The sequence below is a fragment of the Dryas octopetala genome, chromosome 2, assembly GCF_963921425.1.
Source record: "Dryas octopetala chromosome 2, drDryOcto1.1, whole genome shotgun sequence".
Lineage (NCBI taxonomy): Eukaryota > Viridiplantae > Streptophyta > Magnoliopsida > Rosales > Rosaceae > Dryas > Dryas octopetala.
This window is the reverse complement of record NC_141367.1, coordinates 10,599,179-10,627,025: the sequence shown is the minus strand read 5'-3', so window position 1 is coordinate 10,627,025 and position 27,847 is coordinate 10,599,179. Positions and strand designations below refer to the sequence as shown.

Here is a 27,847-nt window from a genome sequence, read left to right as displayed (position 1 = left end):
AAGAGCATCTATTAGAGTGGTAAAAGTCACATCATATGGAGAGATTCCTTCATCCAACATTCTATCAAACAACCTTGTGGCTTCTTCCCACTTGCCAGACTAGCACAAAGCAGAAATTAAGGATGTAAAAGTGACAACATCATGATTTATGCCTTTTTTAGTCATATTTTCGAACAGAGCAAGTGCTTCTTGAATTCGTTCTTCCTTGCAAAGAGTGCTAACTAGTAATTAGAACAGCATAGGTATGAACATTTGGTGAAATTCCACTATCAACCATGCAAACCAAGAATCTTTTGGCTTCTTTCAGTTGCTTTGACTTAACAAATAAACAACCATTTGTATTGGATTAGTGGCAAGATGAGGATAGACATGATGAAGATTTGAGATATTAGGTCTACTTCTTGTTTGGCCGATAACTATTTAGGAGTTAGGATTGATAAGTGAATGTTGGTCAAGCTTCAATGAATATACTTTAATCAGAATGAATTTTACTCGGATGAATATGCCAATGTTAGATATATAGATGGTTGGCGAGGATTCACTCACATTAGAGCAACTGCAGCTTATAAGCCACCGAACCTATTTTAGTTGTGATGAGAAATGGTCCATAGTACTTTGATGAAAGTTTAAGATTCTCCCGAATAGCCAACATAGTTTCGTGATAAGGCTGCAATCTCAAATACACCCAATCCCGACATAAGAATCCTCTATGGCTTGTTCTTATCAGCATTTGATTTAGTCCAATGTTGAGCATGATGCAGACTGTCTTTCAACAGCTGAATCAATTAACTTATTCCATTGTTGCCAAGTAATCATCAAATGTGGCATGAAAGGGGTCCATCTTAAGCCAGCCAGCCAGCCACTTCACCCAAGCATGTGGTCGCTGCCCTGTCATACACCGTAGATATGCTTATAGACAACCTTAAGTCTCCCTGTTTGACCATCTGACTGCAGACGATAAGTTTTCGAGATGTGAAGCTTAGTCCCCAACTGTTTGAACAAATCTTAGCAAGAGGGGCACTCATAAAACATTTGTCAGTCAGTCACAAGGAGAACATGTAGGCCATGCAGCTTAACACATGATCCAAAGACAATTTGGCCACAGTGGAAGCAGTGTATGAATGAGAAAGAACCACGAAATGCGCATACTTAGTGAGCCTATCAACCACCACAAGAATCAGAGATTTCCCTTCTGATTCCTCTCAAAGAACAATAATAACTGCAGAATCTAAATTCCAAAGAAATGTTAAAAGTCTTCACGGAGAGGGAAAATTAAACGAGGAAAAAGGCACAAACGTAGAGCCAAGTGAAAACACTGTTTTCTTCTAAGAAGATGGAACATGAGGAATAGACTCCTGAATAAATGGTGTAAATTAAGTACTTAGTTATAATGAATTGTGAAGTCATGGACACATTGTGAAACTTTGTTCAAAAGTAGAGCTGAATTCAGAGGCCACACTAGTTAAAAACATACAAACACATATTTGTGCATATGTATGAGTGTTTCATACTCGTACTAATTTTAATTGTACTTGACATTATACACGGAGCTGCTCTTGGTAAGGAGAATTTACCATTGGTTGATCTTGAACTCTTTGCATCTTATAACTCTGTAATAGAATCCTTTCATTGCAACCTCATAGCAGAAGAGGATGCTCTTGGAGTGGCATCTGCAATAAGTGGGTTAATCGGATGAATCTTTAACTTGGCATCTTCAACTATAATGTTAAAAATCAAGTTAGTTTTTTCATTCATGTAAAAAATGAATTTATCTATTCATAGAAAACATTTTGAAATGTAATGAGATTACCAGGAAAAAGAATCCATTATACACTCTAAAATCTCTACTTTAGCGGCAACAAAAATACACTATTAAATAGCAAAGTTGGCTCAAACATTAAGGATGTGATTTTGTGGTGCCTGTCTGTGTGAATTTGTTGAATACTGTTATGACAAAAAATTTCTTTGAATTGGTATTTGTTCAAATTTGAATTTGCCTTGCTACCAAGCCTCTTAGAATGTTTCCTGTTACAGAATCAGGAAACAGTCCCTTCTGGAACATTTCCTTAAGTATCTGCATAGCTTCAGCTCTTCTATTTACCATTATATAATGTAGGTTAAAATATTGGGCAACGGACCATAACTCCATAAAATCAAATACTTTCTTTACCTTATACATTGTGCCTTGCAAACAATATTCATTAATCAAAGTACAAGCACATTACCATGATGAATCGACATCTCAACTATTCGTGAGCCTTCTCAATCATCACTTGTTTGAAAAGAGCCTGATGTAAGATTACCTTACCCATCATCTAATCGAACAACCTGAAAGCCTCTTCTCACAGACTTGATTAGTGAGAGTCAAGATTAGGCCATTACTGAGCCATCTGCAGTCATCCATAAGTGTGAGACTCAATGTCAGGTATGCTCGAGTCTTAACATGATCCAATCCGGTCCAGTCTAACACAACCAACAAACCTTGTAAGGAGACTTAATTTTACATTAGTTCATCACCCACTCTCTTAGAGATTTATCCTGCAGATGCAACATGCCTTTTAGGACGGAAACCTCTCAAAGTTTCTCTCATTTCCAGATCAGGCATCAATCCATTGTGGATCATTTCCTTAACAAGTTTTAATGATTCATCTAGTCTTTTAATTTTTGCATATCCATTGACCAAGATTCTATAGGAAGAAATATCAGGCACGTGTCCCTTAGCCTTCATTAAATCAAAGACCTTCTTTGCCTTATATATTTTTCCATGCAAACAATATCTATTAATCAGCATACTGTAAGTTATCGTGTTAAGCTCCATACCGTATTCAATCTTTGCCTCAAATACTTTGTGAGCCTCATTTGGCATTGCTTCTTTGCAGAGAGCATCCAAAAGTATTGTCAAAGTTATGGTATCAGGAAATATTCCCTGACCTACCATTTCATCAAACAACTTCGTGGCTTCTCCCCATTGAGCTGTAAGGCACATGCCATAGATTAAGCGGTTGTAAGTGACAACACAAGGTCTTAGACCTCTTTGAGCCATTAGCTCAAACGCGACAAGGGCTTGCTTGGTCCTTCTCTCCTTGCAAAGAGCATCTATTAGAGTGTTAAAGGTCACATCATCTGGAGGGATTCCTTCATCCAACATTCTATTAAATAACTTAATGGCTTCTCCCCAGTGGCCAGAATGGAACAAACCATTAATTAAGGAGCTGTAGGTGAAGAGATCTGGCTTTAGACCTCCCTGGATCATTTCTTCCACAAGATTAAGTGCCTCTGATGTCTTCCCTTCTTTGCATAAAGCATCCAATATAGCATTGTATGTAACAATATTAGGCAAGGCTCCACAATCAATCATGTCTTGAAATAACTGCACAGCTTCTTTCCAATTACCAGACTTGCACGAAGCATAAATTAAGGAATTAAAAGTGACAACATCAGGCTTTATGCCTTTTGTAGTCAAATTTTCGAACAGAGCAAGTGCTTCTTGAATTCTTTCTTCCTTGCAAAGAGTGCTGATTAGAACATTATAGGTATATACATTTGGTGAAATTCCACTATCAATCATGCAAAACATGAATCTTTTGGCTTCTTCCCAACGACCCAAGTTGCATAACCCATGAATTAATGAGTTGTAAGTGATGACATCTGGTACAACACTTTTATTGATCATATCTTGAAATATGGTCAACGCCTCATCTATTTGTCTTGCTTTACAAAGGCTGTCAATGATTGGATTGTAGCAATGTGTTTTGGGCTTAAACCTTCCATTTTCAGGCATCTCCTTGAGCATCTCGAGTGCCTTACAAGTTTTCTCTGCTTTGCATAACCCATTAATCATAGTAGCATAAGTGAGTTCATCACATGCGTATCCCTTCTCTTGTATTTTCCGGAACAAGTCCATTGCCTCATCCAGGGAGCTAGAATTGCAAAGCCCATGAAGCAAAGTATTTAGAAAATAAACATCGGGTTGAAGACCATGCTTAAGAGTAATTGCTAAAACAGAGAAACCCAAGTCCCCCCGATTCAGACGGCACAAGCAATTGAGAAAAACATTCGTTGTAGAGACATCAGGATGGAAATGAACACAGCCCATCAACATCAACTGTTTAAACATCGAAACAACAGTGGCATATTGCTTCATCTTGGAGAGTGCGCTAAACAAACGATTAAAATCCCAAATAGAGGGAATGGGTTTCATTTGAATCATGGAATTAAAGAAACCCAATGCTTCATCAAACCCAAGAGTTCCAGATTTGCACCGTGTTTGGATCAGATTTCCCAAATGGGTGGGTTCACCTTTACCGATTTCGGTATCTCTAGCATGATTAACAACAGGAAAAGAATGGAATCCACTTATTTGCTTTAGAAAGGGAGTAAAAAAAGAAGAATTACCAGAAGGAGCTCTTGGAGTTAACATCTTCATCCTCAGCTTCATCTTTGTAACTGCAATGAAGAAGAAAGAAGAGGCAGGAGGAGCTCTAGTGATTAATGGTCACTTGACTTGGTTGAGTAGAGAGAGAGTTGAGAAAAGGACTTCACAAACGCCTTGGTCCACTTCTCCAATGGTTTCGGGCCCCACAGTCGTCAAATCCAACTTCTTTCTTGGGCCTTGCACCCAGCAACTGGCCCAACAACTCAAAATACAGCGTCGAGTTGAGTTCGTCCTTAAACTCCTTATGATTCAGAAAGGAGAGAGTTGTCTGACTTCAGTGTTTCCGGTAGGAGAGTGGAGTGGGGAGAGAGATGTAATTGCCTTATTGAAATAGTTGGACACGTGTCTTCAACCCAAAAAAGTGTCATAAATTGGTTATAGTTAGTATTTCATGCAATTCTTTCCTGCCATTAGATCAAATTTTGAACGCTGCGGATGGTTTGTTACGGAAAACCATTTTCATACACTTCAGGCACGAGAGCACGGCTGACTATTGCTAATAGTATTCTAAAAATGAATGAGTAAGGGTCACGTTATGGTGACTTTGGGGTTAGAACTTTCTATCCCATAGATCTCCAGAGGGGTTATACAGACAAACTAGGTTGATTGTCCTTAGGGGAGGCTTAGTCTAGGCAGTATAACTAGTGAAATGAATACTTTTGCTACCGGTTCAATTTTTACTGATGATTTATGAAAGGGTAGTTGATCATATTGGATCGGTCGTCAGGTGATATTTGAGAAATTAGAATCTCAATAAACCCATTTGGGGTCGGATTGTTAGTGTCTTAGTGATACAGGTACTCTGATTCTACGTCAGCAAATTCAGATAAGCTTTATATATGTGTGTGGATTGTGATGTGATTTGAAGTGTCATAAATTACTCACTATTGTGTTTGTTGATAGTTAATTATCTGCATTGAATAAATATTATTCTGAATGTGATATACATTTTGGTGATTGCCACTGTCTTATGTGTGATGACTTGGGGGTTGATTTTAGAATGTAAATTCCAGGGTTTTCAATTATGAAATTTATTTGTCCAATGTCTCATGATATTCTTGATGGTTATTGCTATAATTGAATATTGTATTGAATTGATTTCATTTGTACATGAGTTGGTTTTATCCATATGAGTTTCATAGCTTACCGGGTTTTTCTTGTGACCTGGTGCACCATTTCACTGTGCAGGGATTTGTTTTGCAGAGTGCTAAACTAAGGAGGCAACGTGAGGAGGACGTGGCAGTGGCAGTGGCAATAGGGAAACCAGAATTTTAATGTTATTCTTTTTATTTTGGGATTCAATTTAAAAATTGTTTTATTCATCCACAATTCATGAGACCATCAAGGATATCCCTTTTTCTCTTGATGTCTCCAATAATCATGAGATCATCGGACATCCCCTTTCCCCTTGGTGTCTCAATAAATCGTTTATTAACACTGTTTACCAGTGTATTTTCCTCAAGCACTTATGATTATGCATGCAAAGCCATAATCAATAATGAAAATTAAATAACCGTGACCACAAATCTATCTTCAATATCATGATTAATAATATAAATAGTAATTAGCATCAAACCATATAATTCCACAATTAATTTTGTAGACAATAATAAAGATTGAACAAAAATTACAATGTCCAAGTAAATCATACAATGATGAAAAAAAATAACTGTAACAATTAAACTGACTAGAATGAGAACACTTTGGATTGAATAAGGTAGAATAAATCACATAAAGATTATACCAAAGAATAATTTATATATATATATATATAGTTATATAGTCCAATCATTGGGTACAACCTACCTTAATTCCTTGAAAGGTTCTCTCTCGGTTTGTTCCCACGTGCTCGGTCTAAACAATTTTTAAAAAAATTATAGCTTGGATACAATTTAACACAATTTAATTTAATCTCACTCTCCTTTTAAGGAGAGTGTAACTCACACTCAATTTATAAGTGTCGAATTTTCGTGAAACTAATACCATTAGACTCTTATCGAAAAATAGAGTTTTGAGGGTGAAAATTGAACGACAAAAATCTCTGGAAACAGCCGCACGAGCTGCCACTTGCAGGCGGTCCGTGTGGGGTCGCTGGTCAATCACTATTCATCATATTCTTCAAAATAGCCCTTGTTTTCCATAATTTTTTTTTTTTTTTTTCAGTTTTTTTCTCAACTTTGGCTCGACTTTTAACTTATCAAACTTTCACCAAATTATGCAAACTTATACTTGTTTTAAAGCTCTGCATCCCCTCTTTATAACCATATAAAGATCAGAAAAATGAACGGTTAAAACTCTATTTATAAGGCTTGAAAGTAGGCCATATGAAACTGCAAATTTATCTAGAAAACCTCTTTACAACCATATAAAGATCATGAAAATGAACGGTTAAAGATCATGAAAACTGCGAATTTATTTGGAAAAATTTACAGATTTTTCATATTCTTTATTTTTGCATTTTCTTAATTTCAATTCCAAACCGCAAAACATGTTTCTAAGGCTATAATAATGCTATCTACAACTTAATTTTTAGTTTTACAACATAAAATAAAGGTGTGTAAACAAATTAAAGGCTTATTATTTGGTTTACCCCCTGAATGTAATTCGAATTCTCACATTACCCCCTGATATTTTTTTCGTTTCACTTTATCCCCTGAAACTAATTTTCGTGTATCACTTTACTCCTATCCTATTTTTACAAATTTTGAAAATTAATTAAAAATAGCTCCGGACTCAGAAAAATATACAGAAAATTCCTACGAACTCATCTTGACTAATACTAATTTACTATGAGGTCAAATTACCAATTTTGCCTCCGACTATATTAAAATTTTAAGACTTGACACTTTGACCCCACAAATGTTTTAGAAACACTCGGAGGGAAAATTTGTATTTTGACCGCATAATAAATTAGTACTAGTCAAGGCAAATCAGTAGGAATTTTTTTTGTGTATTTTCCTTAGTTCGGAGCTATTTTTAAATAATTTTCAAAATTTGTAAAACTAAGAAAATAGTAAACAGGGGGTAAAGTGATACATGAAAATTAGTTTTAGAGGGTAAAGTGAGACGAAAAAAACATCAGGGGTAATGTAAGAATTCGAATTACTTTCAGGGGGTAATTATTTGTTTGAGATGTTCTTAGGTGCAAAATCCTTAAGGGCACCCAAGAAGACAACCTCAAACAAATATATATTTTAAACTTAAAAGACTTCTAACAAGTCGTTTGTCTCAAGAAAACTTTGGAAAATCACAAAGTTTTCAGTTGAAGGTGTGAAGTGAAAATGAGGGAGTGGTTCTCTAGTTACAGGCTTGAAAAAGTGGGAAAAACTACTGTATTTTTTATGTGGGATAGGTAAAAAACACGAACCGGGAATGGGGGATGCAAACGGGTCGAGGCGGAGGTTGCCATGTGTCTGCAAACGAAGTGGGTCGGCGGAGCGGGTTAGGTTCCAGGCGCAAACGACGTGTTGCTCGGAAGCGACGATCTAGATTGAGCGCTGTTTGCATCGCTTGCGTGCCAACGGTCTGGATCGCATCCACACGGAGAGTCCCATGCACTGCGTCGCACTAGATTTTCGTCATGGGCTGGCACATCTGGGCCATTCGATCCGGCTTGATCGACGCTCCAGATCATGCCATGTCAGCGTCCATTTTCTTTTCAAATTCTTGCATTTTTTCAAAATTCTCTAAACTTAAATAAATCACCAAAAATATGTCGGAGCTTCCAAAATTCCTACGGACTCGTGAGGCTGAGTACTAATTATCTATAGCCTCAAAACATTATTTTGATTTCCAGAATTTTTGTGAAAAATCCAACTTCTCCAAATAAAATTTTGAAAAATCAAATAATAATCTAAAACAATTATTCAACTTTGAAAATTCGTAAATCCTTCGTCCAAACTCCGATTTCAATGAACTAAACGTCGTTATTCTTAGAAAAATGAGCTCTACGCCACCAAGGTCTAACCTTAGTCACTTGGACTTCAGAAAAATTCGTCAACTCGAAGAATAAAACCAAATTCTTTTTAAACAAACCAAAAAGTTAAAATACGGTAAATTCTAGGGTCTCATAAGGCTGCTATGCATACTTTGTCATGCATTAATTTGCTGTCTTCCTGGTGATCAATGGTGAAGGTGTCAGCAGTGACGTTGCTTGTGTAGTGCAAGAGCGGCTGGTGGAATGATGTATGTAAGCACTTGACAGGTGGATGATGATGGTTGACGATGTCTTGACGTGCTGGAGGTGGAACTGTGCATCTGGAGGAGTTTTCGACGTGAAAAACCAATGTAGGACGAAGGAAAAAGACGAAGTGCAGAGGTGTCGAGCACTCGACTGGTTCACTGACGGCTCGGCCACATGGTTGTGGCTGGGCTGGGCGCAGGTCTGCGTGGGCTTTGAGCTTTGACGTCTTTGGGTTTTTCTTGTATTTAAAACCAACAAAATAACAATACAACTACTTAATTTAAATACACATGCACTAAATTAAAATTGCAATAAAGTAAACTAAAATCTAAAGAATAAAATAAAAACAAATAAAACCCAATAATATAACTAAATGATTAAAATAGATACCAAATAATTCGGACACTAACTAATAGAAAGTTATATTCGGACACTAACTAATAGAAAATTATAAAATAATAGTAAGTAATAACTACGTACTACAAAATAGCACATCATATAACTACGTACTACCAAATGCACCTCGAATAAAATAACTAATCACATAACCATATATCTTATATAACTACGTGCTACAACACCCCGACATGCATCCATGCAAGTTTTTGATGAAGATAACTTTAAGATAAATCTGATGAATGTAACAACTAACAATCATATAGAAGAAGTACATGTGACATGATGGGTACTAAAAACTAGGTAACAATGATCCTTGTAAATTGAAGCATTTTATATAGAAATCATACACAAAAACTACATTTGCACAATTTGGTGAATGGGTGATTAGGTGAGCGGGAACAACATGCAATTCGCTTATTCTCATCCGATTATGCATTCAATCCTAAATTGTTAAGGTAAAAAAGAAAAGTTTAATAGTGGACAAAATAAAGAAAAGCAAAAAAAAAAAAAAAAAAAATTCAAAGTTATACTATGATTCTTAATAATAAGTACATATATTACAAGGTGAAGTTTGAAGTCTCCAGTTGCCATTTGCAATATAGAGACAAATGGAAACTACTAGCACACTGAGTTAAAAAATACGTAGTACACTGAGTTTTTTAACAGCAATGCCAACAGAAGCTCCATCGATCGCTGTCCAAATACTGCCTTTCTAATGCCATCGTTTGGCAGGCTTCGCTGATGAGGTGCTGCCAGCAGTGGCTTTCTTAGGACCTGACATAAAAAGGGGGGAGGGGTTAGGGGTTAGGGGTTCTGAGAATTAATGTGGCAGCTGTAAAAGTAATTGAATCATTGCTAGTCAAAGCTTGAGTACAATAAAACTGTTAAATGTAGACAGAAGGATTCAGATACATCATACATACTTGATGAAACCTTTGGGGAACTTTTAATCAATGATGACCGAGTAGCTTTTGGTTCCACAGACTTATGCATGTGCTGGCCTTGGAAGTTTAGGCGGTGCAAACCTTGAAACCAGATAAAAAAACAACCGAAGCATTAGATTCAAAGAAATGAAGCGGGTTTAATCACCAGCAAAGTCCAATAAATCCAACATTCCAAATGAATCACACCCTCAATTCCAATTAAAGTTTTGAAACTTTGACCAAATAACAAATATACCAAAAATGGTGCATCAGAAAAAAATGAGAGTGTTTAAGAAGGAAAAAATAGCAACCTTTTAAATTAAAAACCAGCAGTCAGATCATTTAAAAGATGTCAAATATTAATTATTGACCAAAAAAGCCAGCAATTAATTATTGATCTCACTAACAAAGGGCACCTACAATATACGTGGGGATGAGGAAAATGAGAAACTCACTTTACTGAGTGGTGGGATGGTGTCTTCTCGCCTTGACCATTCTCAGCTTGTGTTTTCTTGGCTTTCTTTATTTCCAGCCTTTGTGCTTTCTGTTGGCTTCGAAACTTCAGGAAAAAGAGTAAACTCCACAACACTGGAAATTGAAGCATCAGTTTCTGTTCCCTTTGAAAGACCACCATCAGATATGTCGCTTAATCTCTCCCCAGAATCTTCTTCAACAAATCCCAACAGCTCAAAGTCTTCATTAAAATTTTGACTTGAATCACCCCCGTGCTTTAACTGAGGCAAATGTTCCTTATGATGTCTAAAGTCATCCATTGACCGCTGAGAACTGGCTTCAGAATGCTTTGTTTCACCTCCATGCTTTGACCAAGGCGAATGTTCCTTATGATGTCTAAAGTCATCCATTGACTGCTGAGAACTAGCTTCCAAATGCTTTGCCTCATCTCCATGCTTTGACTGAGGCAAATGTTCCTTATAATGTCTAAAGTCATCTATAGACTGCTGAGAACTCGCTCTAGAATGTTTTGCCTCACCTCCATCATCCATGTGAATGTTCCTTATGATGTCTAAAGTCATCTACTGACTGCTGAGAACTTGCTTAAGAATGCTTGTCACTATGCTCGAAGGAACCGTCCATATCAGGAGCCACTTTCTCAGTTCCTGAACCTTTTCCACCTGATATTGTCTGGCTCTGTCGAGGAGGCGTTGCAATTGAATGTCTTCAGGGAGAGGAAGACGATATCTTAGTGAGTTCATGCCACGGTGTACTGCATTACTATTGGCCTTCAGCAATCACTCAATCTCCTCATCTTTCTTAACAATTGTGTCCTTGAAGGACGCCACCTGCAAGATTTAATAGATAATTACACAAATGAATAAAAAATTTCCTCTCTAACTTCCAAGGGATGCAACATTTTGTCAGCTTTGCACCATTACTACCATGCAAAATTTTATCATGCCAACTTTCTTTAACTTCTGAGGGATGCAATATTTGCTCCACTTTAGCACAAAAAAAAATCCATTATACACTCTAAAATCTCAACTTTAGGAGCAACACAAATACACTATTAAATAGAAAAGTTGGCTCAAACATTAAGGATGTGATATTGTGGTGCCTGTCTCTGAATTTGTTGAATACTGTTATGACAAAAGTTGTTTTGAATTGGTTTTTGTTCAAATTTGAATTTGCCTTGCTACGTGGCTTGATTTAACATGACACTATTAGCATGCAATAAGGAGAAGAAAACTGTAATCAGTTAATAACCCCATGCCATGGAAATCCTTGCCAAGCCTCTTAGAATGTTTCCTGTTACAGAATCAGGAAACAGTCCCTTCTGGATCATTTCCTTAAGGATCTGCATAGCTTCAGCTCTTCTATTAACCATTATATAATATAGGTTAAAATATTGGGCAACGGACCATAACTCCATAAAATCAAATACTTTCTTTGCCTTATACATTGTGCCTTACAAACAATATTCATTAATCAAAGTACAAGCATATTACCACGATGAATCGACATTTCAACTATTCGTGAGCCTTCTCAATCATCACTTGTTTGAAAAGAGCCTGATGTAAGATTACCTTACCCATCATCTAATCGAACAACCTGAAAGCTTCTGCCCACAGACTTTATTAGTGAGAGTCAAGATCAGGCCCTTACTGAGCCATCTGCAGTCATCCATAAGTGTGAGAGTCAAGGTCAGGTATGCTCGAGTCTAACATGATCCAATCCGGTCCAGTCTAACACAACCAACAAACTTTGTAAGGAGACTTAATTTTACATTAGTTCATCACCCACTCTCTTAGAGATTTATCCTGCAGATGCAACATGCCTTTTAGGACGGAAATCTCTCAAAGTTTCTCTCATTTCCAGATCAGGCATCACTCCATTGTGGATCATTTCCTTAACAAGTTTTAATGATTCATCTAGTCTTTTAATTTTTGCATATCCATTGACCAAGGTTCTATAGGAAGAAATATCAGGCACGAGTCCCTTAGCCTCCATTAAATCAAAGACCTTCTTTGCCTTATCTATTTTTCCATGCAAACAATATCTATTAATCAGCATACTGTAAGTTATCGTGCTAAGCTCCATACCGTATTCAATCTTTGCCTCAAATACTTTGTGAGCCTCATTTGGCATTGCTTCTTTGCAGAGAGCATCCAAAAGTATTGTCAAAGTTATGGTATCAGGAAATATTCCCTGACCTACCATTTCATCGAACAACCTCGTGGCTTCTCCCCATTGAGCTGTAAGGCACATGCCATAGATTAAGCGGTTGTAAGTGACAACACAAGGTCTTAGACCTCTTTGAGCCATTAGCTCAAACGCGGCGAGGGCTTGCTTGGTCCTTCTCTCCTTGCAAAGAGCATCTATTAGAGTGTTAAAGGTCACATCATCTGGAGGGATTCCTTCATCCAACATTCTATTAAATAACTTAGTGGCTTCTCCCCAATGGCCAGAATGGAACAAACCATTAATTAAGGAGTTGTAGGTGACGAGATCTGGCTTTAGACCTCCATGGATCATTTCTTCCACAAGATTAAGTGCCTCTGATGTCTTCCCTTCTTTGCATAAAGCATCCAATACAGCATTGTATGTAACAATATTAGGCAAGGCTCCACAATCAATCATGTCTTGAAATAACTGCACAGCTTCTTCCCACTTACCAGACTTGCACGAAGCAGAAATTAAGGAATTAAAAGTGACAACATCAGGCTTTATGCCTTTTGTAGTCAAATTTTCGAACAGAGCAAGTGCTTCTTGAATTCTTTCTTCCTTGCAAAGAGAGCTGATTAGAACATTATAGGTACATACATTTGGTGAAATTCCACTATCAATCATGCAAAAAATGAATCTTTTGGCTTCTTCCCAACGACCCAAGTTGCATAACCCATGAATTAATGAGTTGTAAATCATGACATCTGGTACAACACTTTTATTGATCATATCTTGAAATATGGTCAACGCCTCATCTATTTGTCTTGCTTTACAAAGGCTGTCAATGATTGGATTGTAGCAATTTGCTTTGGGCTTAAACCTTCCATTTTCAGGCGTCTCCTTGAGCATCTCGAGTGCCATACAAGTTTTCTCAGCTTTGCATAACCCATTAATCATAGTAGCATAAGTGAGTTCATCACATGCGTATCCCTTCTCTTGAATTTTCCGGAACAAGTCCATTGCCTCATCCAGGGAGCCCATGAAGCAAAGTATTTAGAAAATAAGCATCGGGTTGAAGACCATGCTTAAGAGTAATTGCTAAAACAGAGAAACCCAAGTCCCCCCGATTCAGACGGCACAAGCAATTGAGAAAAACACTCGTTGTAGAGACATCAGGATGGAAATGAACACAGCCCATCAACATCAACTGTTTAAACATCGAAACAACAGTGGCATATTGCTTCATCTTGGAGAGTGCGCTAAACAAACGATTAAAATCCCAAATAGAGGGAATGGGTTTCATTTGAATCATGGAATTAAAGAAACCCAATGCTTCATCAAACCCAAGAGTTCCAGATTTGTACCGTGTTCGGAACAGATTTTCCAAATGGATGGGTTTACCTTTACCGATTTCAGTATCTCTAGCATGACTAACAACAGGAAAAGAATGGAATCCACTTATTAGCTTTAGAAAGGGAGTAAAAAAAGAAGAATTACCAGAAGGAGCTCTTGGAGTTAACATCTTCATCCTCAGCTTCATCTTTGTAACTGCAATGAAGAAGAAAGAAGAGGCAGGAGGAGCTCTAGTGATTAATGGTCACTTGACTTGGTTGAGTAGAGAGAGAGTTGAGAAAAGGACTTCACAAACGCCTTGGTCCACTTCTCCAATGGTTTCGGGCCCCACAGTCGTCAAATCCAACTTCTTTCTTGGGCCTTGAACCCAGCAACTGGCCCAACAACTCAAAATACAGCGTCGAGTTGAGTTCGTCCTTAAACTCCTTATGATTCAGAAAGGAGAGAGTTGTCTGACTTCAGTGTTTCCGGTAGGAGAGTGGAGTGGGGAGAGAGATGTAATTGCCTTATTGAAATAGTTGGACACGTGTCTTCAACCCAAAAAAGTGTCATAAATTGGTTATAGTTAGTATTTCATGCAATTCTTTCCTGCCATTAGATCAAATTTTGAACGCTGCGGATGGTTTGTTACGGAAAACCATTTTCATACACTTCAGGCACGAGAGCACGGCTGACTATTGCTAATAGTATTCTAAAAATGAATGAGTAAGGGTCACGTTATGGTGACTTTGGGGTTAGAACTTTCTATCCCATAGGTCTCCAGAGGGGTTATACAGACAAACTAGGTTGATTGTCCTTAGGGGAGGCTTAGTCTAGGCAGTATAACTAGTGAAATGAATACTTTCACTACCGGTTCAATTTTTACTGATGATTTATGAAAGGGTAGTTGATCATATTGGATGGGTCGTCAGGTGATATTTGAGAAATTAGAATCTCAATAAACCCATTTGGGGTCGGGTTGTTAGTGTCTTAGTGATACAGGTACTCTGATTCTACGTCAGCAAATTCAGGTAAGCTTTATATATGTGTGTGGATTGTGATGTGATTTGAAGTGTCATAAATTACTCACTATTGTGTTTGTTGATGGTTAATTATCAGCATTGAATAAATATTATTCTGAATGTGATATACATTTTGGTGATTGCCACTGTCTTATGTGTGATGACTTGGGGGTTGATTTTAGAATGTAAATTCCAGGGTTTTTAATTATGAAATTTATTTGTCCAATGTCTCATGATATTCTTGATGGTTATTGCTATAACTGAATATTGTATTGAATTGATTTCATTTGTACATGAGTTGGTTTTATCTATATGAGTTTCATAGCTTACCGGGTTTTTCTTGTGACCTGGTGCACCATTTCACTGTGCAGGGATTTGTTTTGCAGAGTGCTAAACTAAGGAGGCAACGTGAGGAGGACGTGGCAGTGGCAGTGGCAATAGGGAAACCAGAATTTTAATGTTATTCTTTTTATTTTGGGATTCAATTTAAAAATTGTTTTATTCATCCACAATTCATGAGACCATCAAGGATATCCCTTTTTCTCTTGATGTCTCCAATAATCATGAGATCATCGGACATCCCCTTTCCCCTTGGTGTCTCAATAAATCGTTTATTCACACTGTTTACCAGTGTATTTTCCTCAAGCACTTATGATTATGCATGCAAAGCCATAATCAATAATGAAAATTAAATAACCGTGACCACAAATCTATCTTCAATATCATGATTAATAATATAAATAGTAATTAGCATCAAACCATATAATTCCACAATTAATTTTGTAGACAATAATAAAGATTGAACAAAAATTACAATGTCCAAGTAAATCATACAATGATGAAAAAAAATAACCGTAACAATTAAACTGACTAGAATGAGAACACTTTGGATTGAATAAGGTAGAATAAATCACATAAAGATTATACCAAAGAATAATTTATATATATATAGTTATATAGTCCAATCATTGGGTACAACCTACCTTAATTCCTTGAAGGGTTCTCTCTCGGTTTGTTCCCACGTGCTCGGTCTAAACAATTTTAAAAAAAATTATAGCTTAGATACAATTTAACACAATTTAATTTAATCTCACTCTCCTTAACTCACACTCAATTTATAAATGTCGAATTTTCGTGGAAATACCCCATTAGGAAATACCCCATTAGATATCAGTGGAACACTGATGTCTATTAGGTTTGCGACCGATAAGGGCAGACGTGATATCTAATGTACCCTATTTTCAATATCAGTTTTGGGCCGATGTCTATATCAAATTAGACATCCTATTTGTTAAATATCCGATATTATTAATAAATAATATATATCGAATTTTCAAGTTTCCGCTATCTAAATGAACGGATTCCGATATGTAATATAGTTTCAATATCATTATTTTTTCAAAAACTGACATTAAAAGGTATATTAAATATCTGTTTGGTTCTATTTTTCGATATTATAAACTCATCAAAAGCTATATTTGGTAGGTTGTTACATCACTTTTTTTATCAAAGCGATATATAATATTTTTAACACATCGAATTTGTAACTAAAACCGATATATATGTACACATTAGATATCTATTTGTTCGTTGTTTTAGATATTATAAGTCTCTTAAACATCATGTTTGAGTTAGAATGTGAAATAAAAATAACATTATATATCGATGTTATTTGTTATTTCGATATATATACCTGTATAAATATCAGATTTAATACACATTAGATATCAGTGTTTAACTGATATTGTAAATGTTTTTGAATTAAAAAAAATAAAATAAAATGGGGTGTTAGATATTAATTTTTCCTGCCAATTTGTGCAATTTAAATGCTTCCATAAATTTCATCCAACATTCTCATACATTTCCAACATCCAATTTCAACCCATATTCAAGTTAACAAAAAAGAATTACAAATCCCTCTACAAGTAGGGATAACCCTAATTCATATATAACCCCCAAAGCAACTTCAAAAATATGCACAAAATATAAGGCATAGCTAGTTCTACATTATGCACACTAGTTAGCTAGCTAGCTAGTTCTAAAATCTGCATACTAGCTAGTTCTAAATTCTGCCTTTTCCTTTACAAAATATTGGAATGGCAGCACTCATACCATATCCACAAAATGTACGTCAAAACAGCATACCAACATGTCTAAAAATAATTCTCAGTGACATAGTCTCCCCATTCAACTCAGACTTCACCAATCTGGGCTTAGGTGTAACCAGTCCGCTTGTTCTTCGACTTAGACCACTGAAAACATTAAAGACAAGTGCATGATCAGCTACCAAAAGATATGCAATTATATATTCAAATGATAAAGTTATGCTCTTGCTGCAATCCCAAAATGATAAACTATACATTGGCAGAGGGCAAATAATACAAGGCTAGTTGCATGCTATCACAGCCGCCTAGACATGCAATTATTCAAAAAAAGAAGGCAGCTGATAGCAATCCAAAATCCAAAAGGAAGAGTTGCATGTGATGGTCCAGCAACAAGCTTAAGTACATGTGATGGTCCAGCAAGCTTTAAAGTTCAATTTACTAGATTTACAACAACCAAAACCATATCCTAGTTTCCTACCAATCCAAAACTAGTTTCAAGATTAAAGATTGACAAAACCATATCCTAGTTTCCTATAAATTAAGCTGCATATTCATGAAATAAAAAAAGTCATTGCATGGAGTTGGAAATTCAATATGGCAGGGGGCAGTTCCAAGTTCAACATGCAAAGTTGCAAACATTCATGCAAAAGATAAATATATGCAGGGCAGTTCAAGCCAGGATATCTCTAGTTTTATAAATCCACCAGTGTATACGACGTGGATATGGCGCCGGCATGGTGAAATATATGAGGAAAGATGCAATGCTGAATTTATAAAACCTTTGGGGTAGCCACTTTAACTTCTAGCATTATATTGCCAAGAAAGTGCTCACTTGATGATACACTATAACCACAAAAATGTCAGCTATTAGACATTTGATATACTGATTGCGGACCTTAACATATGTATGTTTGTAGTAACTAGCTGATTACTTTTAAAGTTGACAATCAAACAAATGTAAAGCAACTGATATAACATTTCCAGCATAACTATTTCCAATCACAGCAATAAAACAAAATGATACAAAGAATAAAATGACTAAACTTGGGATTCAGTAGTTCAGTTTGGCAGGCTTCTTGTATAAACAGAACACAAATACAACACTTGCAAAGTAAGATAAACAAAATTTTTTTGGCTTACTGCTGCAATTTTATTTTCCTAAAAAAATCTACGTACTGATCAAAGCCTCCTATTTGATCTGTAGATCTACAATCATATTAATGCCCTCCTCTTTGATTTGCAGATCTGTGCATAGCCAAACAGAGAAGGGCAAACTATTTAATATTTATAGCCAACAATATCACAACTACTCCAATTTAGTTTTATTCTCTGAATTAAAGAATTCAATCAATTAGTTGATCATCTTGTGTTCGTTTGATTGACTGTCCTATTTCAATATTAATTTGTCAGATAACAGCCTGCCATGAGATCCATATACATAGATTTTCTGCCCACAGATTAATTATATCATATAATATATGCCCCTCAAATAATTAATTAAGTCTACCTAGCTTTGAAAAAAGTATGCTCAACTCCAAGTCTGCATGTAGACAGCGACAGAGACACTTATATACAGAACTATATAACATATTACATATGAGAGAATAATATATGCAATAACTCTTCCTCAGACATATGAGAGAATTAATGATTGTTCATTTGTTAAACACTTAAACATGTAAACACTTAAACATGTTTATTTACTTGTTTCTGCTCAAGTTAAAATGTTAATGAAAAAAGCTTGGTAAGGCTAGCTATATATATATATATATATATAATAACACTAGCTAGCTACTTGAGCTGTGTCTTAATTTGTGGGACTTGAGACCCACTAGTAGCAGAGAGGGGACCTTTGAAACCCATGAAGATTGAAGATCGACTTAATTAATTAGCACAAAAAAGAAAAAATTAATTAATTAACAAAGATTTTCAACCAAAGATTAAGGAAATGGAATCAATAAATATAAGTAGAACGTACTTTCAATATATATGCATGCAAATTGCAGTGTGATAATGAATGAATGTATACCTGGGAGGACCAAGGCTCACATCTCTTGAGGTCAACCTCTGCAATGTGGAGTTGAAGGACGATAAACAAAGAATGCCATTGCTGCTTTGTCCCTCTCACACTTAAATAAGCATGTATGCAAAATAGGAATGGAGAAGAAAAAAAAGGAAGAAAATAAAACGAAACAAAACAAAGCCAACCAATATAGGAAGCAGAACCTGGAAATCACAGATAGAATTAAGAAAACTGAACAATTCAAAGTTTAAGTGGAAACCCAGATCAAATTGACACTCCTATAAGCACCATTGCAATCAATAATTCTTAAAATATTTACAAGATTAGCTCTTTGTGATGCAGAAAAAAATTTCATTAAATGTACAATTGTTTTCCATTATTCCATAAGCTTATACTAATAACAAATGTAGAAATCAAGCCAATTCATTCCCAAAATTCCACTGATAAAAATCTGTAAATCATTTTAGAATTAACGTACTCATTTAAGTTTTGAGGCTTTAACACGCAACACACAGGGCACAACTTCTTTTTAATGGGTTTATCAAATTCACATTATAAATAAAACCCAACAATTAGAAATTCAAAAGAAACACAAACGACTCTTTACTCCGGCCAACAATCAAAGTCATACACATGAAAAATCAAATGTTCATGAAGGGTAAGCAACATAAGTATATGATACCCTTTTCTACAAGCTTATGTCCCAACTGCATTTTCAGAAAATAAAAGTCCAACAATCAATCGTTTGCTTGTTAAACCTAACAAGTACATCACTAGGTATAAACTTTCATAAATTGAAAACAAATGGCAGACTGAGATGTGCAGGTTTCATACTTTGGTTTCAAACTTAAGCTAAAAACACCAACATTTAAATTTCAAAATCACAAACCATGTACGAGTTCATAAATTTCTAATCTAAATATAATGTCAAAAACACAAGTCTGAATTCTGAACCTTACAATCTAGTGAGTTTGAATCCCTCACTCGAGCTACCCAAAATCACAACTCTGAAAAACCCAAAGCTAATCCACCAGGATTGTACTGCTGGAACAATTTGTGAAAGTTTGCAAAAATTATAAATAAATAAAAAAAGAGTAAACCCATGAGGAGGAAATTGAAAGAGACCCACATCCACATATGAACGCATATAGATTTATAGAAGAAGAAAGAGCAAACCAATGTCAATTAGATGAAAGAGACCCACATCCCTGAAGTCACTGAAAACTTCTTCCCTAACCCAAAACTGAAATACATAGAGAAATTAATTAGAAGCATAGAGAAATTGATTGATCAAAAATCCCTAACCCTAACCCAAAATTGAAATACCCATGAAAGAGAAATAGGGAGGAGGAAGAGGAAGAGGATAGGCAAGACAAATAGAAGAAGTAAATATGCTTACCCATGCCTGAAGGAGAAGGAGAGTAAAACCATCGTGTGTCATACTGGAGAAATCGTCACTTTCTCAAAAGAAAAAGAAAAACTGTCAGAAAATAAAAAAATGAGAAATTAAAAAAATCACCAAAAATGGTTGTGGCTCCGATGGTAGAATGGTGGGTCGCTCAATGGCTGGAGAAACTTTAAATGAAAATCAAAGTTTTTATACCAAAAACCCAAAGAGAGAGAGTAGATCTGGGCTATGTAAACGACAGATCAGAGATATTAGATCTGTGAGATTGAAGAGAGATGAATAGGAGGTGAGAATGAGATTCAGAAGGAAAAAAGGAAAAGATGAGATAGAGAGAAAGAGAGAACCCAGGAGAGATGACTAATCCTTTTGGGTTGTGCAACCCAGGACGATGAGGCAGATCGCGCGCAGTTGACCATTGACGCCGACGCCAAGGTCCACCACGCGACGGCGACTTCGACCGTGAGAACGAGAACAAGCTCAAGAGAGAGGACGGTGAGTGTGGTCTCGATCAGTGAGGGTGTGAGTAAAGTCTGAGAGTTGTTTGTGTTTGAGGGGGAGGCATCGAGTGAAGTGTTGGGAATATATATAGTCAAAACATTTAATTTGTCTTCAGATTTTTATTCTAGTTTTTTTTAGCTGAAACAAAGATATCAGTTAAGGGTAAAGATATCAGTTTTTACATAAAATTAACTTTTACCAAAAATTTTAGATATCAGATTTTAAAATTTGGCCATATATAAATTTGTTTAGACATCAATTTTAAAAATCTAAAAACTCAACTGATATTAAAAGCTTTTAAAATATCTATTTCGTTAAAACTGATATCTATATAGTGATATCTAATGGGGTATTTCCTAGTAGTGAATAATGAAAATTAAATAACCGTGACCACAAATCTATCTTCAATATCATGATTAATAATATAAATAGTAATTAGCATCAAACCATATAATTCCACAATTAATTTTGTAGACAATAATAAAGATTGAACAAAAATTACAATGTCCAAGTAAATCATACAATGATGAAAAAAAATAACCGTAACAATTAAACTGACTAGAATGAGAACACTTTGGATTGAATAAGGTAGAATAAATCACATAAAGATTATACCAAAGAATAATTTATATATATATATATAGTTATATAGTCCAATCATTGGGTACAACCTACCTTAATTCCTTGAAGGGTTCTCTCTCGGTTTGTTCCCACGTGCTCGGTCTAAACAATTTTAAAAAAAATTATAGCTTAGATACAATTTAACACAATTTAATTTAATCTCACTCTCCTTAACTCACACTCAATTTATAAATGTCGAATTTTCGTGAAACTAATACCATTAGACTCGTATCGAAAAATAGAGTTTTGAGGGTGAAAATTGAACGACAAAAATCTCTGGAAACAGCCGCACGGGCTGCCACTTGCAGGCGGTCCGTGTGGGGTCGCTGGTCAATCACTATTCATCATATTCTTCAAAATAGCCCTTGTTTTCCATAATTTTTTTTTTTTTTCAGTTTTTTTCTCAACTTTGGCTCGACTTTTAACTTATCAAACCTTCACCAAATTATGCAAACTTATACTTGTTTTAAAGCTCTGCATCCCCTCTTTATAACCATATAAAGATCAGAAAAATGAACGGTTAAAACTCTATTTATAAGGCTTGAAAGTAGGCCATATGAAACTGCAAATTTATCTAGAAAACCTCTTTACAACCATATAAAGATCATGAAAATGAACGGTTAAAGATCATGAAAACTGCGAATTTATTTGGAAAAATTTACAGATTTTTCATATTCTTTATTTTTGCATTTTCTTAATTTCAATTCCAAACCGCAAAACATGTTTCTAAGGCTATAATAATGCTATCTACAACTTAATTTTTAGTTTTACAACATAAAATAAAGGTGTGTAAACAAATTAAAGGCTTATTATTTGGTTTACCCCCTGAATGTAATTCGAATTCTCACATTACCCCCTGATATTTTTTTCGTTTCACTTTATCCCCTGAAACTAATTTTCGTGTATCACTTTACTCCTATCCTATTTTTACAAATTTTGAAAATTAATTAAAAATAGCTCCGGACTCAGAAAAATATACAGAAAATTCCTACGAACTCATCTTGACTAATACTAATTTACTATGAGGTCAAATTACCAATTTTGCCTCCGACTATATTAAAATTTTAAGACTTGACACTTTGACCCCACAAATGTTTTAGAAACACTCGGAGGGAAAATTTGTATTTTGACCGCATAATAAATTAGTACTAGTCAAGGCAAATCAGTAGGAATTTTTTTTGTGTATTTTCCTTAGTTTGGAGCTATTTTTAAATAATTTTCAAAATTTGTAAAACTAAGAAAATAGTAAACAGGGGGTAAAATGATACATGAAAATTAGTTTTAGAGGGTAAAGTGAGACGAAAAAAACATCAGGGGTAATGTAAGAATTCGAATTACTTTCAGGGGGTAATTATTTGTTTGAGATGTTCTTAGGTGCAAAATCCTTAAGGGCACCCAAGAAGACAACCCAAACAAATATATATTTTAAACTTAAAAGACTTCTAACAAGTGGTTTGTCTCAAGAAAACTTTGGAAAATCACAAAGTTTTCAGTTGTAGGTGTGAAGTGAAAATGAGGGAGTGGTTCTCTAGTTACAGGCTTGAAAAAGTGGGAAAAACTACTGTATTTTTTATGTGGGATAGGTAAAAAACACGAACCGGGAATGGGGGATGCAAACGGGTCGAGGCGGAGGTTGCCATGTGTCTGCAAACGAAGTGGGTCGGCGGAGCGGGTTAGGTTCCAGGCGCAAACGACGTGTTGCTCGGAAGCGACGATCTAGATTGAGCGCTGTTTGCATCGCTTGCGTGCCAACGGTCTGGATCGCATCCACACGGAGAGTCCCATGCACTGCGTCGCACTAGATTTTCGTCATGGGCTGGCACATCTGGGGCCATCCGATCCGGCTTGATCGACGCTCCAAATCATGCCATGTCAGCGCCCATTTTCTTTTCAAATTCTTGCATTTTTTCAAAATTCTCTAAACTTAAATAAATCACAAAAAATATGTCGGAGCTTCCAAAATTCCTACGGACTCGTGAGGCTGAGTACTAATTATCTATAGCCTCAAAACATTATTTTGATTTCCAGAATTTTTGTGAAAAATCCAACTTCTCCAAATAAAATTCTGAAAAAATCAAATAATAATCTAAAACAATTATTCAACTTTGAAAATTCGTAAATCCTTCGTCCAAACTCCGATTTCAATGAACTAAACGTCGTTATTCTTAGAAAAATGAGCTCTACGCCACCAAGGTCTAACCTTAGTCACTTGGACTTCAGAAAAATTCGTCAACTCGAAGAATAAAACCAAATTCTTTTTAAACAAACCAAAAAGTTAAAATACGGTAAATTCTAGGGTCTCATAAGGCTGCTATGCATACTTTGTCATGCATTAATTTGCTGGCTTCCTGGTGATCAATGGTGAAGGTGTCAGCAGTGACGTTGCTTGTGTAGTGCAAGAGCGGCTGGTGGAATGATGTATGTAAGCACTTGACAGGTGGATGATGATGGTTGACGATGTCTTGACGTGCTGGAGGTGGAACTGTGCATCTGGAGGAGTTTTCGACGTGAAAAACCAATGTAGGACGAAGGAAAAAGACGAAGTGCAGAGGTGTCGAGCACTCGACTGGTTCACTGACGGCTCGGCCACATGGTTGTGGCTGGGCTGGGCGCAGGTCTGCGTGGGCTTTGAGCTTTGACGTCTTTGGGTTTTTCTTGTATTTAAAACCAACAAAATAACAATACAACTACTTAATTTAAATACACATGCACTAAATTAAAATTGCAATAAAGTAAACTAAAATCTAAAGAATAAAATAAAAACAAATAAAACCCAATAATATAACTAAATGATTAAAATAGATACCAAATAATTCGGACACTAACTAATAGAAAGTTATATTCGGACACTAACTAATAGAAAGTTATAAAATAATAATAAGTAATAACCATGTACTACAAAATAGCACATCATATAACTACGTACTACCAAATGCACCTCAAATAAAATAACTAATCATATAACCATATATCTTATATAACTACGTGCTACAACACTCCGACATGCATCCATGCAAGTTTTTGATGAAGATAACTTTAAGATAAATCTGATGAATGTAACAACTAACAATCATATAGAAGAAGTACATGTGACATGATGGGTACTAAAAACTAGGTAACAATGATTGAACCATTTTATATAGAAATCATACACAAAAACTACATTTGCACAATTTGGTGAATGGGTGATTAGGTGAGTGGGAACAACATGCAATTCGCTTATTCTCATCCGATTATGCATTCAATCCTAAATTGTTAAGGTAAAAAAGAAAAGTTTAATAGTGGACAAAATAAAGAAAAGCAAAAAAAAAAAAAAAAATTCAAAAGTTATACTATGATTCTTAATAATAAGTACATATATTACAAGGTGAAGTTTGAAGTCTCCAGTTGCCATTTGCAATATAGAGACAAATGGAAACTACTAGCACACTGAGTTAAAAAATACGTAGTACACTGAGTTTTTTAACAGCAATGCCAACAGAAGCTCCATCGATCGCTGTCCAAATACTGCCTTTCTAATGCCATCGTTTGGCAGGCTTCGCTGATGAGGTGCTGCCAGCAGTGGCTTTCTTAGGACCTGACATAAAAAGGGGGGGAGGGGTTAGGGGTTAGGGGTTCTGAGAATTAATGTGGCAGCTGTAAAAGTAATTGAATCATTGCTAGTCAAAGCTTGAGTACAATAAAACTGTTAAATGTAGACAGAAGGATTCAGATACATCATACATACTTGATGAAACCTTTGGGGAACTTTTAATCAATGATGACCGAGTAGCTTTTGGTTCCACAGACTTATGCATGTGCTGGCCTTGGAAGTTTAGGCGGTGCAAACCTTGAAACCAGATAAAAAAACAACCGAAGCATTAGATTCAAAGAAATGAAGCGGGTTTAATCACCAGCAAAGTCCAATAAATCCAACATTCCAAATGAATCACACCCTCAATTCCAATTAAAGTTTTGAAACTTTGACCAAATAACAAATATACCAAAAATGGTGCATCAGAAAAAATGAGAGTGTTTAAGAAGGAAAAAATAGCAACCTTTTAAATTAAAAACCAGCAGTCAGATCATTTAAAAGATGTCAAAAATTAATTATTGACCAAAAAAGCCAGCAATTAATTATTGATCTCACTAACAAAGGGCACCTACAATATACGTGGGGATGAGGAAAATGAGAAACTCACTTTACTGAGTGGTGGGATGGTGTCTTCTCGCCTTGACCATTCTCAGCTTGTGTTTTCTTGGCTTTCTTTATTTCCAGCCTTTGTGCTTTCTGTTGGCTTCGAAACTTCAGGAAAAAGAGTAAACTCCACAACACTGGAAATTGAAGCATCAGTTTCTGTTCCCTTTGAAAGACCACCATCAGATATGTCGCTTAATCTCTCCCCAGAATCTTCTTCAACAAATCCCAACAGCTCAAAGTCTTCATTAAAATTTTGACTTGAATCACCCCCGTGCTTTAACTGAGGCAAATGTTCCTTATGATGTCTAAAGTCATCCATTGACCGCTGAGAACTGGCTTCAGAATGCTTTGTTTCACCTCCATGCTTTGACCAAGGCGAATGTTCCTTATGATGTCTAAAGTCATCCATTGACTGCTGAGAACTAGCTTCCAAATGCTATGCCTCATCTCCATGCTTTGACTGAGGCAAATGTTCCTTATAATGTCTAAAGTCATCTATAGACTGCTGAGAACTCGCTCTAGAATGTTTTGCCTCACCTCCATCATCCATGTGAATGTTCCTTATGATGTCTAAAGTCATCTACTGACTGCTGAGAACTTGCTTAAGAATGCTTGTCACTATGCTCGAAGGAACCGTCCATATCAGGAGCCACTTTCTCAGTTCCTGAACCTTTTCCACCTGATATTGTCTGGCTCTGTCGAGGAGGCGTTGCAATTGAATGTCTTCAGGGAGAGGAAGACGATATCTTAGTGAGTTCATGCCACGGTGTACCGCTTTACTATTGGCCTTCAGCAATCACTCAATCTCCTCATCTTTCTTAGCAATTGTGTCCTTGAAGGACGCCACCTGCAAGATTTAATAGATAATTACACAAATGAATAAAAAATTTCCTATCTAACTTCCAAGGGATGCAACATTTTGTCAGCTTTGCACCATTACTACCATGCAAAATTGTATCATGCCAACTTTCTTTAACTTCTGAGGGATGCAATATTTGCTCCACTTTAGCAGAAAAAAAAAAATCCATTATACACTCTAAAATCTCCACTTTAGGAGCAACAAAAATACGCTATTAAATAGAAAAGTTGGTTAAAACATTAAGGATGTGATATTGTGGTGCCTGTCTCTGAATTTGTTGAATACTGTTATGACAAAAAGTTGTTTTGAATTGGTTTTTGTTCAAATTTGAATTTGCCTTGCTACGTTGCTTGATTTAACATGACACTATTAGCATGCAATAAGGAGAAGAAAACTGTAATCAGTTAATAACCCCATGCCATGGAAATCCTTGCCAAGCCTCTTAGAATGTTTCCTGTTACAGAATCAGGAAACAGTCCCTTCTGGATCATTTCCTTAAGGATCTGCATAGCTTCAGCTCTTCTATTAACCATTATATAATATAGGTGAAAATATTGGGCAACGAACCATGACTCCATAAAATCAAATACTTTCTTTGCCTTATACATTGTGCCTTGCAAACAATATTCATTAATCAAAGTACAAGCACATTACCATGATGAATTGACATTTCAACTATTCGTGAGGCTTCTCAATCATAACTTGTTTGAAAAGAGCCTGATGTAAGATTACCTTACCCATCATCTAATCGAACAACCTGAAAGCTTCTTTTCACAGACTTGATTAGTGAGAGTTAAGATCAGGCCATTACTGAGCCATCTGCAGTCATCCATAACTGTGAGAGTCAAGGTCAGGTATGCTCAAGTCTAACATGATCCAATCTGGTCCAGTCTAACACAACCAACAAACTTTGTAAGGAGACTTAATTTCAAATTAGTTCATCACGCACTCTCTTAGAGATTTATCCTGCAGATGCAACATGCCGTTTAGGACGGAAACCTCTCAAAGTTTCTCTCATTTCCAGATCAGGCATCAATCCATTGTGGATCATTTCCTTAACAAGTTTTAATGATTCATCTAGTCTTTTAATTTTTGCAAATCCATTCACCAAGGTTCTATAGGAAGAAATATCAGGCACGTGTCCCTTAGCCTCCATTAAATCAAAGACCTTCTTTGCCTTATATATTTTTCCATGCAAACAATATCTATTAATCAGCATACTGTAAGTTTTCGTGCT

General features: G+C 35.9%; 1 protein-coding gene across 3 annotated transcripts in view; it reads right to left on the bottom strand.

The window, feature by feature from the left end:
• Positions 1 to 1,391: 1,391 nt before the first annotated feature.
• Positions 1,392 to 27,847, bottom strand: part of LOC147293018 (uncharacterized) — a 28,518-nt gene continuing 2,062 nt past the window's right edge. Inside the window, exons 1-2 of one of the 3 annotated variants that reach the window (XR_015120171.1) lie at positions 4,396 to 4,696; positions 1,392 to 1,670 (exon numbers count right to left, since the gene is read on the bottom strand). Coding sequence is in view for 1 of the 3 variants with exons in the window: in XM_086230357.1 (XP_086086483.1) it covers positions 2,534 to 4,210 (1,677 nt within the window). In the remaining 2 variants the exon portion in view is untranslated. Of the gene's footprint in view, positions 1,671 to 2,225; positions 4,349 to 4,395; positions 4,697 to 27,847 lie in introns of those variants that run through there. The other 2 variants (XM_086230357.1, XR_015120170.1) reach the window with 2 other exon arrangements.